At 37.3% G+C, this 16,830-nt stretch overlaps 1 gene segment (V, D, J or C); it reads left to right on the top strand.

Moving 5' to 3' along the window:
• The first annotated feature begins 3,872 nt into the window (after positions 1 to 3,872).
• Positions 3,873 to 16,543, top strand: LOC103231424 (T cell receptor alpha variable 8-3-like). The segment is given in 3 exon segments: positions 3,873 to 4,198; positions 4,307 to 4,716; positions 16,452 to 16,543. Coding segments are annotated over 3 exon segments (462 nt in total).
• Positions 16,544 to 16,830: the final 287 nt, after the last annotated feature.

Below are 16,830 nucleotides of genomic sequence, written 5' to 3'. Positions count from 1 at the left end.
ATAATTTTTGCTTTCAACAATTATATGCACTTAATAAAACTTAAGGAGAAGAATAAGAACTATTTTATACTTAAGAGCTATTTATCATTGCTGGTATCTTCCTTTATTCCTGAAGATTTGGGTTTTCTTTGATACCAGGATATATAACTGAAATTCCCTTCAAACTTAAACACTCCCTTTAGTATTTTTTCTAGAGCAGATTTGCTGGGAAACATATTTTTCATTTTTGTTAATTATCTGAAAATGTATTTTTAACTTGCCCCTTATTTCTGGAAGATAGTTTTTACTGGGTCTGTAATTCTGTGTCAACACTTTCCCCCTCACTTTAAAGATGCCATTTCATTGTCTTTTGGCCTCCATGCTTTCTGAATAGAAATCCATGGCCATCAAGTAATTGCCCTCCAATGATGTAACATGTTGTTTTCCTCTAGCTGCTTCATATATAAGCTGTGTACACACACACACACACACACACACACGAAAAATTATACAATCTTTTGTTGTCAGTGATTTAATTATAATGTGTTTAGATGTGGTTCTCTTTGGTTTTACCTTGTTTAGGGCTTGAATTGATAAATGCATGTCTTTTCAGTGAATTTGGCAAGCTTTTGGCCATTCTTTCTTCAAATATGTTTTCTGACCCCACATCTTTTTTCTCTCCCTCTAGGACTCCAGTTAGATATAACTTAGACTTTAGAATATTTTCCCACAGGTCTCCAGGGCTCTGTGTTTTTTTCTTTCAATTTTCGAATTGATGTTAAGGGTTGTCAGTGTTTCCTGACCTTGGCACTACTGATATTTTGGGCCTTATAATTTTTTTTATTGGGGTGTGGGGCTGCCCTGTGTGTTGCAGAATTTTTAACATCTCTACACTAGATGCCTATAGCACTACACACCCCAAGTTGTGACAGCCAAAATTGTGTCCAGATTTGCCAAATGTTTCCTAGGGAAAGACAAAGTCAAAATTAGTTGGATTAAATAATCTATATTGATCTATTTTCAATTTTGTATATTATTTTCTCTGTCATCATTTTGCTATTGAGCCCTTACTGTAAGATTTTTATTTTGGATACTGTATTTTTCAGTTCAATATCTATTTTTTTCTTTACTTTGTGGAACATAATCAAAAGAGCTACTTTGACATCTTTGTCTATGAGTTTTAGTATCTTAGTCATCTTGATATTTGAATTTGTTGATCTTTTACTTAAATATTAGTTCATTTTTCTGGCTCTTTGTCAAATAATTTTGACGTACATCTTGAACATTTCAAATATTATGTGTGTACACTCTGTTTTCACCTCCTCTTCTTCTTCTTTAAAAAACAATCATCTAAAAAATGTTAATGTTTTTGTTTGAGCAGAAAGTCAACCTAGTTTGGTTCACACTGTTAGTTGTTTCTCCCCTTTTGTGGAATTTGGTAGCTCAAAATCACAGTTCAGTTCTCTAATCATTTGCAATGTTGGTTTGGGTTTATACCTGTCGTGTGTAGCTCAGGGATTAATGAAACCAGTTTGCGTGGCTCAAATCTCAGGTCAGTTCCTGAACTCTCTGCTACATTGGTTTTAGTTTCTCCTGCATGGGTGCCGCTTGGGGGTAGTCTGAGACTGGAATGGTGATTCAAATATTAAATAACCTAAGATTTGCTGTTCTGGTCTGAGTCAGGTTCACGTATGTAGAGCCTTGGGATTAGGCTGAGACTTAAAACTATTTTCCATCTCTTCCCTAGGGTCTCTCTTTTCTAGCCTGACCCACAGAGGCAGAAAATTGTGTTTCTTGCAGAGTTTTGACTCCCTACATCATTACCATATTGATGTATGCATTGGGGCCTCCCTCAGGGCAAAGTCGAGAGAAAGAAACAGAAAAAATATGAAATTCACCCTTGTGCAGGTTGCTTCTCCAATTTTTGACTTCCCTACACAATCTGCTAGCTCTTGGGTAATTTCAGAGTCCACAGTTAGTTTTTTTTAATTAAAAAAATTTTTTTGTGTGTTTTGTTCAGTTTTTACTTGCAATCCATGGCCGAGATTGGCTGTAGGTATCTTAAAGTTATCTTCTATTCTACTATGGTCCTGCATTAATTTGTGGTTGTCCATAATATTCATCAGGAATGGCTATTTGATGTTTTCTTTTTCCACCCTCTTTAGTTGTATTACCCTTTTTAGTTAATCTAATTCATTTTTTATATTTGCAAATTTTTCCCATCAAGATTGTAAGACCATTTAATTAAGGTCTTAAATTTTTTTTTGATATTTCATTTCTTATTTTTCAAATTTAAGAAGGTCTTTCTTTGGTGCAAAAAAATTGAGAATGCATACTTGTTTTTATAAATAATTCAAGTATTATATTTTTTCCTAAAGTCTAAAAATTTTTTATTCTGAATTATATCTGGATTTAAGAGTATCTTAATGCATAGTAGGACTATTCAAATACTACTTTTTTTTTAGTACCTAAAACAGAGATGATTAGTTTTTAATTTTCTCTTTCACTGCCTATTTTTTTCATTTCTGATTTTTTGCTTCCTTTAAATGAACCATGCATTTTGGTATTTAGGGCTGTGTTTGGAGACCCTTAAATCTTCCAGGTAATCATATGTTTCTTAGAATGCTGCCAACACTGTTCAGTGAGAATATTCTATTTATGATCTTATTCTTATTTAACTATGAGGTGTTGCTTCTACTACTATAGAGGATTGAATAATTCCTTTACTTTCTTCTAGTGCAGAGCAAAAGGCAGTGTTCTAAGACATCACACAACCCTATGACCTTTGACTTTGAACACACTGGGCTTTGCAAATGCTCAGCAACTTTGAGAAAAGTTAAAATGACCACCATTCTGAAATTGAGAAGAAGTTGTTCCTCATGGCTTATTTTCGATTATTTTTTTCTGCTCTAAATTTAATCTTCAATATGATCCCACCTACTTTCCGTCTCCTAGAAATATGTGTCACCAGATGACCTTCACCAGATGACTTTCATTTTTTTTTACTCTTGTGAATTTTAGTCTATTTCCATTTTATTTCTATTCTTTAGGAAGAAATATTCAAGAGAAGGGAAATGAACATATAGCATTAAGAATTAGAAGTTTACACTCAAAGATACACTTTTACAAAATGATAGCATTACTTAATTTTCTTCATTCAAGACAATCTTTTCCGACAGGAACAAGTGAATCAAGAACCCAAGGAGAGAACTGGGCTTATACTTTCAAATCAAAGGAGAGAAGTATTCTGACTTTGTCAAGGGTCCCATTAACCACAAAAAAAGCAGTGACTTTCTCCATTCTCATGTTTTCAGAGTTTTATTTTTGTTCCCATCTACATTTATTATTATTTGTTTTTATTTTTAAATTTCAACTTTTATTTCTCGCTTGTTGTGGTTGTATTTTCTTCAGCCCCAGAGGTTTCTGTAGTTTTATTTTCTTTACCCCTAGAGGCAAAGCCTTCCCATCATGAGTTATGCCTTGTCATTTGTTGCATGGAGGCACTACTCTCCTTATGTGAAATCTTTTCCTCTATGGCTGCACACGCACCATCCGAGGGAAACGTCTCTACCATCCTCCATCACCACTGTGGCAACACTGAACCATCCAAAACTCAGTCCAGGGCAATTGATCTGAGCCCCGACTCTCATGGACTCATATCTAAATTCTGATATACCTTTCAATAACGATTCCTCTGTGAGGTGACGTATTACTCCATTTTTACGTGAAATCTTATTGCTAATGGACTCTAGCACTAAAACACCATCATAGATTTGGTCAGGAAGAAACACGTCCTGTGGAAGTTTTGATACATCTCAGAAAACAGGAAGAACACACTAATGAGCGGTCTCTGCTAAACTCCCGTTCTGCACTTGGCCTCCAGAGGGCGAGGCCGCACAAACTGGAGCTTTTGTTTCTGTTGAAGATCAATTCACTGCTCAGTTTCTGCTTCCTGCAGCTGGTTGAGTTCTTTCTAGACAGAGACAAGTGACAAGAATCAGAGGTTTAAAAGCAACCACATTCATCTCTGCAGGTTTTGTAGTTTTATATAAGCAAGGAGCTCGTCCAGCAAACCTTCCGCACACTTCTTGTTCTTGGTCTCTTCAGCCACTTTCCTTCTTGTTCTCTGGAGATCTTGCAGAAAAGAGCCTATAGTGTTTCCCTTGCTCAGCCATGCTCCTGGTGTTCATCCCACTGCTGGGGATACATTTTGTCCTGCGTGAGTAAAATTTCTTTATGGTCTTTAGTTTCACAGGTTTTGACTAGAAATGCTTACTTTTTATACTGAGTCTGCACTGCTTTCACTGATAGCACATTGTTTTTCCAGGAACTGCCAGAGCCCAGTCAGTGACCCAGCCTGATATCCACATCACTGTCTCTGAAGGAGCCTCACTGGAGTTGAGATGTAACTATTCCTATGGGGCAACACCTTCTCTCTTCTGGTATGTCCAGTCCCCCGGCCAAGGCCTCCAGCTGCTCCTGAAGTACTTTTCAGGAGACACTCTGGTTCAAGGCATTAAAGGCTTTGAGGCTGAATTTAAGAGGAGTCAATATTCCTTCAACCTGAGGAAACCCTCTGTGCATTGGAGTGATGCTGCTGAGTACTTCTGTGCTGCGGGTGCCACAGTGCCTGGGTCTGCAGGGGGAGCTGAACACAAACTGCCTATGCTAGAGAAGTTTTCAGAGACTCAGTGTATCTTCCTGTGGCATTTTCAAAGATCTCTTGCTTTTATGATGGTGAGTGAGGCAAAGAGAGCTGAGTACATCCAGGCATTTCTATATAATTCTGCAATTCCTGCTGTGTCCCATGTCAGGTAAACTTTGTTTTAGAAGCTTTTTGTTAATTGAAGAAACTGCGTAATAGGAAATAGTATTCTAGAATGATGGAGGAGACATACTTCTTATCACCTAAGGTCTCAAGGACCTTTCCTTGACTGTGACTGCATTAAGTGGTTGACTATGGGAATGTTGATACGGTCTAGGAGAACCTTGGTTTTCATTTATCATTTAATCTCTCAACTAACCCAGAAAACGAAAGATAAACTTCTCATGTTCTTACCTTGCAAGTTTGCATTCTTGAGCTGGTCATTCATAGGATATTTTCTTAGAATTTATTTTTTCTGGCTCTAACTGTGCTATTCAGGTTTCAGGATATCTTGTCTCAGTAACTCTATTTAGGAAGAATTATGAGAAATTATTAGCCAACAGTGAAAGTTTCATTAGAGTCATGAAGGACTCAGAAAATTGTCACAGCGATGTGAGTTCTGGCAACTAGGAATAGTGCACAAGGAGAATGAAGACTTAGAATTCGTCAGTGTTTCTCCAAAGACTTTTTCACAGTTATAAAAATAGCTTCTATTCTATTGATATATTAATTATGCAAACCTACATTGTAAGTTTTTCTATGAAATTTCGTTCATCTCTTCTAGCTACTGACACTTTTACTTGTTGCTTTCACTCTGTTGTTATATGGTTTCACTATTGAAATATTAAAGATTGATTCTTTTTTTTGAGATAGGGTTTTACTCTTTCACCTAGGCTAGAGTGCAGTGGCATGATCATAGCTCACTGCAGCCTTGACCCACACCCCCAGCCTCAAGCAATTCTCCCACCTCAGTCAACTTCCTGAGTAGCTGAGACTACAGGTGCGCACCACCATGCCTGGCTGATTTTTTTTTTTTTAAATTTTATTTTTAGTGGAGAAAAGGTCTCACTATGTTGCCCAGGCTGGTTTCAAACTCCTGAGCTCAAGCAATCCTCCAAACTTTGCCCCCCAAAGTACTAGTATTATAGGAATGAGCCACTGAACCTGGCCAAAGATTGATTCTTTTATAGTAACATTTTGATAATCTGTCATGTGGTAAGTTTTGCGATGCCAAGCTCTGTTAGAAATACTGATAAGAGTTACAATGGTACTGGATTCCAGGCAGCTGCTGGAAAGTATAAATGTGTGACTTTCTTATGTCTAGAGTGGAAAGAACTGTATCAGAAACTTTTGTACTCCTTGTCTGCTTGCTGCCTCGGAGGATAACCAGTGCTTCGGAGGAAAAGGAGAAGGAGGAGGAGAGAGCTCTTTAGCTGCCATTTAGCTCATACTATAATGTCTACGAGGGTAGGTACCTAGGAACCCTGAAAATATAGATCAAATTAGTAAATTGTGGGCAATGGCACTCCTTAGCCAAATGGTGAACCAAGATGTCAACAGTATGTTTTAGGATGTGGTGATATGACTACATGTGATAAATATGTTTAAGTGATTTCTGGAATGCTGTGAGGAAGGTGAATGATGTGTCAGATATATAAAATTGTGAAAAAGAAATGTATGCTCATTTAATGTTCCTGCCTCAGTCCCTTCCTTCTTTGCTGGTTTTGGACCACACTCTCATCTACCACTGATAAGACAAATAATTTCAAGTGACTCATTGTCATCAGCTCAGCCACACTGCCCAAAAGGACTCATCATAGTATCATGAGCACTTTATGCAGATCGAGTTGAGAAAGAACTGCCCATTTCTTTTGATTCTGATCTCAAACTGAATATTAAAGAAAAATAAATTTCATACCAAGGACCCTAAGCAGCTGGGAGAGCATTCCCCATCTCTCCTACCTCACTTCTGCCTGAAAAATCAAAGTAGTCTTGCTTCCTTCTACTAATAATTTGTTGCTTTTGTATAAGTACATGATTTGTAGGAGAAACTTCCAAAATAAGGAATTATGTTAAGAAAGTGGAAATTCTGAGTTATTTTATCAATGATATCAATCATTCCGACTGTTCAGAAAGAATTCTGAATTTTCTTGTAATTAGCTGATCTTACTACATATTCCATCACCCAGAAGCAGGTACCCTAATTGAAAGGCGGAACATTTTACTGAAGACCAAGCTAAAGCCCTGATTGGGAGACAACAGCACATATGCTAAACATTTTCTTCTCTCCCTACATCGTGTTTTTATCTTGTGTACAAGCTGTTGGAAATAAACTTTATAATTTAGTGTAAAGGTAACAGAATTTTCAGGCTGAGTGAAGTGGCTCACACCTGTAGTTTCAGCACTGTGGGAGGCTTAGGCAGGAGGATCACTTGAGGCAAGGATTTCAAGACCAGCCTGGGCAACACAGCAAGACAACATCTCTACAACAATTAAAAAAATTAGCCAGGCATGGTGGTGCCCACCTGTAGTCCTAGCTACTCAGGAGGATTGCATGGGCCCAGGAGTTCAAAGTTACACTGAGCTGTGATCATGACACTGTTCTCTAGCCTGGATGACAGAACAAGATCCTGCTTTTAAAAAAAATTTAGGAAGGACTGTCCCTGAATTTGAAGAACTATTAATGTAATCAGTGATAAAGTCAATGACTTTTGGGGTTGTGCATCTCCTCATTTTGGAGAAAGAATGAAAATTTCTTCAGTTGCAAGACAGATTTCTGTATCTCGGAGGAGATAGAAGTATAGAATTATTTTGTTGTTGTACATGTTTCAAATGTGTGTAGAAGAATGTGTGTGTTGCATAGAGAAGCTTGAAGTAGTTGAAGGAATCAGTTTATTGACTCTCAACTCTAAATTCACCCTTGCTTCTTCTGTGAAGGTGGATCTGGAACCTTCGACCATTTTCCTTTGCCGGTTGACACAATGTTAAGCTTTGTAGTAGAGAGTCAGGAAGAAAAGGTTTTGCTTTCTGCTTTCCGTGTGCTCACTCATCAGGATCCTGCACCATGGGAGTCTTCTCCAGTGTCCAGTTCACGCAGAGCACTTGCACCAGTTTCCTGCAGTGCACAGTGCCCAGGAGTTTCCTTCAGAACCCCCCTGTTTTGGGGTGATTCTGTGGAAGAAAGCCTGCAGTGAGACACCTCCCCGTGAACAGCTTTCCCCAGTGTCCTAGAGGATGATTTTCTGCCATGTTCTAGACGGTGGATTTCTAGCAAGTTCTGCTGGTACAGCACCACAGCGACTTCCCTTTCATCCAGTGAGCCACAGCTGTGTCTTTTCAATAACATCTGGGTCTCAGCCCTGAGGATGGGGCTAGTGGCCTCTTCCCTGGTTATCCTACCCTGCCCTAGGAGTAGAGGCTGCACCTTATGTCTGCTATTCCTACAGGAATAGGAATAGCAGAGTTTTCTGTTCTTCATATTATTCATTCTCTTGTTACTCTAACACTCTGTTTATTAATCCTTAAAATTTTTCTGTTGAAATTATATGGTTTCTCTTTCCTGATTGTACTAGACTGAGACATGCACCAAGGACTTCAAGCAACTGGAAAGCATCCTCCATCTCCCCTCCCACTCCTGCCTGAGATATCAAAGTAGTTTTCTTGTTTTATTTCTCTATTGATTTATTGTTTTACTTACTTATTGTTTTATTTACATTATTGTTATATAATTATGAGAAAAATTTACAATAATTTTATTAAGAATTTGGAAATATTGTTACTATATTAATAAAATTAATTTTACTATTAACATTTTGTGCACATTATACACAGAATATTATTATACCATTGGCGCAAATTGAAATCAATTTTAAAAGGTTTTAGCATACCACACAAACAGGCATTCATTCACCTATGAGGATGTGTCTGGAGATTATAATTCTAAGTCATTTTTCTGGCATGTAACTCTCTTAATACATCATTATTTTTTGATTTTCTATTTCCTTCAGATGGAGGGAGAAGACAATGATAATTGCAAAACCATCTGTAGACAGAATATTTCTGTCACCCTAGAAAGTTTTATGTGTGCCTTTCTAGTCAACTCACCTTCTGGAGACAATAGATGTTCTTATTTCTATCACCTTAGATTTACTTTACCCATTATAGACTTCAAATCAATGGAATCATACATACTCTTTTGTGCCTAGTTTCTTTCATTCATCGAGTTTTTAAGATTCCCCCATGTTCTCATGTGTATCAGTCTTTCATTATTGCTATTGCTGAGTAGTACCTTATTATATGGATAAAGCACAATTTGTTTATCCATTCAGCTGTGCATACCACTGACTGGACATAGAATCTTTTAGGGATTAAATCTTTGGTATCATTCTTAAGAGTGCAAGGTACAGTTGTTCTAGATGTTTATATCCTGTATTTCAAGGGTAGGGTGTGCCTCTAAAATACTTTAGTTGAATCATGTATCTTAAATACCTTTATTTAAAAACCATTTTCTATCATCCATTATGCTACCTAATATGTCACTAGTTTTGCAAATAAAAACCCAACATCTAATATTGCCTATGCTATTTAGCAAAGCTTTGGGTATTATTCAAACTGTGGGTAGCTGAACTGTAGTTTCCTCTGTCGTGGCCTTATGTATTAATCACAACAGTGGCTGACCACCCTGGAGTTTGCTTTCTTGACTAAGTCAATTGACTCTCCTTAGAGTTGAGACTTAACTAGTACATATCCAATATTCTCTGGCTTTTGTTAAAAAGATTTAATGTAAATTATACATCCTAACACTGTGATATTTTTATTCTTACTTGGTAACTGATAGTCAGATATTATGAACAAAATTTAGGTCATTGTTCCTGCAGGTCCTAAAGATCTGTAAGTCATGTAATTATAATCCTTGCTCAACAGTCAAATTGTTTTTTGTGATATGTCTTATATAATAGGACAATAAAATTGACCTTTATATTAATATTCTAAGGCTGGCATAACAAAATACCACAGACTAGGTGACATAAACAACATAATTTATTATCTCAGAGTTCCACAGGCTAGAAGCTCAAGATCAAGTTGTCAGCAGGGTCAATTTCTTCTGAAGTTTGCAGATCATGTTGCCTTTTCACTGTGTCCTTACACGGTCTTGCCCTTGAGGGTACACATGTCTGTGTCCAAATTTCCTTTTCTTATAAGAACAGCAGTCATACTGAATTAGAGTCCACCCATGTGACATCATTTTACCTTAATTATTTCTTTAAAGACCCTATTTTCAAGCACCATTACATTCTGAGGTACTGGGGGTAAGGGCTTCAATATGTAAATTTTGAGTCGGATAGAACTCAGTCCATAACAACTCTCCAAGTAAATATTACATTCGCAAACAAAACAGTTGAAACCTTTCTTTATGCACTGCTTTACTAATTTCTCGTGCACACAATGATCATGTATAATTTTGATGATGAGATTTTCCTGTATTGAGTTTCTTTCTAGAGGAATGAGAAATATGCAATTACAAATACAGATAGCTTATAAAATATTCTAAACTGCAAAAAACCAGTGATAAAAATTGAAAGCTCTTTTTCAGAGGTGGCTTCTTTTTCCTTTGTGCCATTGGGGTGCAGAATTCTCTCATGTTTAGATTTGTTCTTTCCTGAAGATAAATCTTAATTTCTGCTTGGTATTTTATCTCGACAGTTTTCCTTTCTTTCCCCATTCTGTTTTCTGTCTGAATGTTATTTTTTTTTTTAACCTCTGTCTTATTGTTTCTCTAATATTAGAGTCTACCTGTGCAGAAGCCAATTTAGCTAACTTGCTATTTTTCTCTTGCACTCCTCCTTTACCACCTCATCAGCAGAACTGACATTATAAAAGAAAAAGAATTGAAATTCTTTTGAAGTTGTTTAGGACAAGTGCAGTGGGTTAAGCAGATGAGGAAGGTGGCTACAGTCCTTAAACACAGGAGCAGCAGGAAGGAAGAATCCCATCATATATGCTCAGCTTTCTTGAGGATTGTTTTCTGTTTTTTTCAAGTAGTATGTATCAATATTTTAAATTTTGATTCAATCAGATAATCTTTTTAAAAAATATATGTTTTGATTGCTGACATGCTTGGATCCATTTTAAATTTATTTGTTTTATGTAGTGTTTTCTTGATTTTTTCTTGTTTCTTTTTAGCCTGTCTTCTCTTGCATTGATAGTTTGATGTTTCTTCATACTGCTTTGAAAATGTAATGTATATTTCTGTTATGATAAGTACCCCTGTTATACAAATGTATGTATAGAAATATGCATATAAATGTATGTATATATGTGTATGCATATATAAATCTAATTTTTATGCCCAATGTTATTCTTTTTCTTCCCTCAGTGTTATTCTGTAACATTTTTTCCTTGTATGTCCCAGTCCTTCTCCTTTACCTCCTGCTGACTTATGATTTTTAGAATTACCTTTGTGGCTGATTGGAAGAAACTACACATAGCTATATACATCAGGACAATAATTTCAGCAAGATATTATGAAATGAACAATAAACTATAGCTCCAATGTACATTAAGAAAAGTAATAAAAAAGAAAACCATCTGACACAATAATTGCAACATGAATTTACTCCCTTCCTCCTCAGAGCCGTTGTCCCTGATCTTCCCTCTGCCTGGAGTGTTTTTCACTATTGGCCACATAGATGCCTTCACTGGCTCATAGTCTTTGCTCCTGGAGAAACATGGGAACATGTGAATAAAGTAGAATGCTCAAAAAGTTTATTGCAGCATTGTATTTCATAGCTAAAAAACCCGTTGTATTAGTCCATTCTCACACTGTTGTAAAAAATGCTGAGACATGATAATTTATAAAGAAAAGAGATTTAAGTGGCTCACAGTTCCACAGACTGTACAGGAAGCACAGTGGCATCTGCTTCTGGGGAGGCCTCAGGCAGCTTTTACTCAAGGTGGAAGGTAAAGACGGAGAGGCCGTCTTACATGGCAAAAGCAGAACCCAGAGAGAAAGGAAGGTACTACACACTTTTAAACAAACAGACCTCAGGAGCACTCTGGACAGTAGCAAGGGGGAAATCCACCCCCATGACCCAGTCACCTCCTACCACGCCTGACCTCCAGCATTGGGTGTGGAATCCTGATTAGGGAAAAGGAGTCAGGCTGGCAGGACCAGGGGAAAGCAAAGGTATAGGTCTGCCTTTTTTTCATGGTCCAGGACATATAAACAGAAAGAGGAAGCAGATAAGTTATAGGTCTTTCTTTATGTCTCAGAACCTATAGCTCTCCTGAGCAAACAACATACGTAACTCACAGACTTCCTGCTTATCATCAAACACCTCTATCTATCATCCAAAACCTCAGTTGACAGAAGAGTGCAAGTTAGTTCCTTGCTACCTTAGTTAGATAATGCTACCTTGGCATTATCAGTACTGCATGTAGCACTCTGCAACCCAAAAACATCCTGTAAAATCTCCAGCAAGCCTTTGTTTCCTTGCCGTCAGCTCCTCTTCTGCTGATTGCTCCCTGGCAACTACTTTCATACTTTCTTTAATAGATCTGCCTTTCTTTATCTACAACAGTCTTGGTAAATTATTTTATCCCCACACCATGAGCCCAGGTAGTCATCGCTCACCTGTGACTTTGGGGATTACATTTCAACATGAGATTCGGACAGGGACACAGATCCAAACTATATCACATATCATCTTAAGTCTTCATCAATAGGAGAGGACTATATAAACTGAAGTATATCTCTAATAGGATGCAATGTAGCAGAAGTTCCCATATGTGTTAATATAATAAGCTCTACAAGATACATTATTGAATTTATAATGTGAGTTACGAAAAGGTATGCATGAGATGCATCATTTTGTATTAAATTTAAAAATAATAACAAAAATACCATTTTCAGTTTTTTTTTTTTTTTTTTTTATTTAGTACATGTGTATAATGCTATAGTAAAACATTTGGAAGTATCAACTCCAAACTGATAAGATGAAGGGAGAATTAGGGTAATGAGTGATGAAAGAATCAGAATTGGGAGTGGTAGTAAAAGTAGATTTTTGTCTACCTAGTATGCTGTATCACTTTTAATAATTTCAAATGTTCATCAATTCTTTCTAATATTAAACCAATAAAAAGTCATAAAAGCCATCATAAAGGTTTATCCATATCCTATTCTATTGTCCTCATGAAAAAGGAGAGAAAGGGGAAAATGACCACCCTCTTTATAAGGTCTTGTCCAACCTTCCTAAGTGTTTCCCCCACCTCTGTGGGATCATTAGCTTTTAGTTCACACTCTGCTTAGGATCGCAGTGTGATTTTATTATAGATTTTACTGATTTTATTATAGACATGTGTAGTTTTGTACTCTTCAGTAGATTATAAACCAATGTCTCATCACTTTTTATATACTCTTAAAACCTAATAAATTAATCACTTATGGTAATACTTCAAAAAGTCTTTTTGGATTTTCTAAAACAAAAGCAGAAAATTCAAATAAATTGCACAAGATGGGAATTGTCAAATTATTTTAAGATATTAATTTCCATGAAATGGCATTTTAGAAGTGGTAATTGGTTCACTGTTAACCCCCATTCAATCTAGGCAGTTACATTGTTTTCTGACCACCTCCGTTTCCTTCATAGGAAACGTGAAGTGAATGGGGCTGTGTTGTGTGACTACTGAGGAGCTAAGTTGGTGCAAAGTGGTCGTTGTTGATGGTTTCAGTCCACTAGGGGGCACTCGAGGAGTTCCAGAAATGAAGACTTTCTGATGTTCTCAGAGGATGGAACAGGATACAAGAGGACATGCGAGTCAGTCAAATCACAGATAACAGGCAGCTGGTGCGGGGTGGTGGGTGATGTGTGTGTAAAGTTCATCTTAGGTTTTCAGCTCTGACATTCTATATAAAACCTCAGAAAGCTGGAGTTCATAGGTCTATGAATCCGTTGTGAAGATGATTCTATAAGCAGAGGTAAGGGAATTAGAATTTTAATGGGCATTGGGAGCATGGATGCTCATTAGAAAAAATCTTCATTACATGTTTTCAGTTTCTAAATTCTTATGATTAAAATTCATGAAATTCACTGACCTGGAAATTATTCTAAATACCCCTGATATCTGATCTTTTCTTATATCTTCTCTGAGACTAGAAGGAAGAGGAATAAACAGAAGAGAAGAAAATAGGAATAAAATAAGGATCAAGAACAGAAAGAGAATAGGGAGAGGACAATATTTAATTTGACCAGCAATGTGTGACCTGGTCAGAGCAGTTGTGAGAGCCTGCAGGGTGTGTGGGGAAAGGTCTGAACAGAGGAAGGGGAGAGGTAGAAATTAAATCAGAGTGGATATCATACACACATCCTATTTTTCCTCCAACCAACCAATCTCTAGTTGGAAACATTTTCTAATCTCCTAATTTCAAGAAACTATTTACTTCTAAATTCGCAATGCATGTTATCAAATAGTTTTCATTTATCAGAATTTTCATATATTTGAATTCTCTAATTTTCTGTCAAACTGTGTAATTTGGGAAATGGGGTCTCTCTTCCCGTGACTCTTTAAAGCACTACTTAACACAGCTGAGACACAGATTCTTCTGAGAGGTACCATCTCCCTTCCTCACATATTATCCGTAAACTACTCTTCCATAAAGTGCTTTTAAAAAACCCTATATCTTCACACATTAGAAATAGTGCCTCTTCCTCTCGTAAGAGATTGCTGTGCAGTCTCACTGGGCCACTGTGAGGGTGGTTTCCTGTTCAGATGAATTTTTAAAACTTATGTTTTTAAACTTAAAAACTTTTAAATAAAAGACTGATCATGAACATTGCAATAAGGCATGTTGAGGAGTTATCTGAATCCTTCAAAAAGTTTAGAAACTCGGCCAGGCGCGGTGGCTCACGCCTGTAATCCCAGAACTTTGGGAGGCCGAGGCGAGCAGATCACAAGGTCGGGAGATCGAGACCATCCTGGCTAACTCGGTGAAACTCCGTCTCTACGAAAATTATAAAAAATTAACCGGGCATGGTGGCGAGTGCCTGTAGTCCCAGCTACTCACGAGGCTGAGGCAGGAGAACGGCGTGAACCCGGGAGGTGGAGCTTGCAGTGAGCCGAGATCTCGCCACTGCACTCCAGCCTGGGGGACAGCAAGACTCCGTCTCAAAACAAACAAACAAAAAGTTTAGAAACCCTAGTTTTGAAAATTAATACATTACAATTTGAATATCTGCAGGTTTCAAAATAGAAATTAAATGTAAGGGTAGCAGCTTGATGGAAAGGAATATTATTTTCCTGTGAAGTTTTGAATGACCCAGTTATCGACTTAGAGGCTAATTTTCAGATTAATTGTTCTTATAATTGAAGATACAATGATAGAATGCGCAAACAAACATAGTGAATCATATACATATCAGGAAGCCACTTTGTTACTTTTTAAAAAAAATTCATTTTTTAAGAGAAGAGGTCTTGCTCCGTTGCCCAAACTCAAGTGCAGTGACAAAATTATAGTTTGCTTTAGCCCTGAACTCCTGGGCTCAAGTGATCCTCCTGTCTAGGTCTCCCAAAGTGCTGAGATCACAGAAGACCCTGTCTCTGCTTCTGACGGAGCCCAAGGATTGGTTAGGGTAACCTCAGACCCACTAGATTGCATGTGGGTGTGACAATGGTCTTGGAGTTCCTTGATGCAGGATAATTTCTGACTACTCCCGTGCTCTATATTGTACACAATCAGTCTTCAGTAAATATTTGCTCTGTTAAATAGTATAAAATAATTTTAGACTTATAAAAGCACTTACAAACCTTTTAGTTCAACTTCATTTTACAAACACGAAAACTATATCCAAAATGCCAGTATGAAACCATTAGATAGTAAATGATCTAGGAGTAGAAAGAAACTGGATTTCCTCACTTCCTCCTTAGCATTCTTACTCTTGCCTATTCCTGCAGGCACATATTGTTGAACAAAGAAAAACTTGAAATATTGAGCGGTCCTCTCTCTTACTCTTATCTTTGGCTTACATATTCCTTTAAGAAAGAGTTTTTCTCCATAACAAGCAAATTGTGATGATAGATTTGACTGCAAGGGAATATATTACTTTTCTTTATCCAGGAGAGTGAATCATGGTGCTTTCCTGATTTCAAACATGTAAACTTGGCGCATCATTGTATAAACACCTGCAACATCTACCTCTTTCCAACTTTTTAACAACGACTCATTAGTTTGCATAATATCAATCTTGATGTCTACATTCTTACTGTGAACTTAATCTCAGTGTGAGGACTTTATTTGTTTGACCTATTGCTCCTTTTGTTTATCTGAGTTCCTCACAGGGTTATAGAAAAACATTCAAACAGCAAGTTTAGTAGCTACGAATGTGACCACAAGATGGCAGTGCTTCTCTGCTGATGCGGAACACATGGAGGGTTCGTTTTAGTGGATACTGAATAAATAGGTTTATGGCAGAAGCAGAGCCTTTTTCTATTGGCTGAGTAGACAATGTGAGAAACCGCTATGATTTTTAGAGGAAAGCAAGGAAAACCCGATGATAGAAGTAGCTTTTATGGCTGGAGATTGTAGGTTTATGACTGATCCTATTCGGGAAGAACAATGATGGCATGCATTCGAGCTTCATTTATGTACTTGTGGCTGCAGCTGGACTGTGAGTTTAGAGTTTTGGGTAACACAGTATATTAGGTGATGTTTTTGAGATGTCCAGGGGAAGAGTTGCTTTATTTAGGTTTCCTCTAGTTACTGTAGAAAAAGAAAATTCTGGAGAATAATAGCTTGATAAACCTTCTTCTTTTTCTTTTTCTTTCTGCACAGGGGTGAGCAGAGGAGAGAGTGTGGGGCTGCATCTTCCTACCGTGAGTGTTCAGGAGGGAGACAACTCTGTTATCAACTGTACTTATTCAGACAGTGCCTCAGACTACTTCCTTTGGTACAAGCAAGAATCTGGAAAAGGTCCTCAATCCATTATAGACATCCGTTCAAATATGGCTAAGAGGCAAGGCCAAAGACTCACCGTTTTATTGAATAAGACAATGAAACATCTCTCTCTGCAAATTGCAGCTACTGAACCTGGAGACTCAGCTGTCTACTTCTGTGCAGAGAAGACACATTGCTTCCCAGGCACCTGTAACCATCACCCAAACCTGAGATGGGAGGTGAAGCAGCATCTCCTTTCCTTTAGAATAAATTTTAA

Source organism: Chlorocebus sabaeus, chromosome 29 (assembly GCF_047675955.1).
Source record: "Chlorocebus sabaeus isolate Y175 chromosome 29, mChlSab1.0.hap1, whole genome shotgun sequence".
NCBI classification, from domain to species: domain Eukaryota; kingdom Metazoa; phylum Chordata; class Mammalia; order Primates; family Cercopithecidae; genus Chlorocebus; species Chlorocebus sabaeus.
Note: the sequence above shows the minus strand (reverse complement) of the source record. Positions and strands in the feature narration are given on the sequence as shown.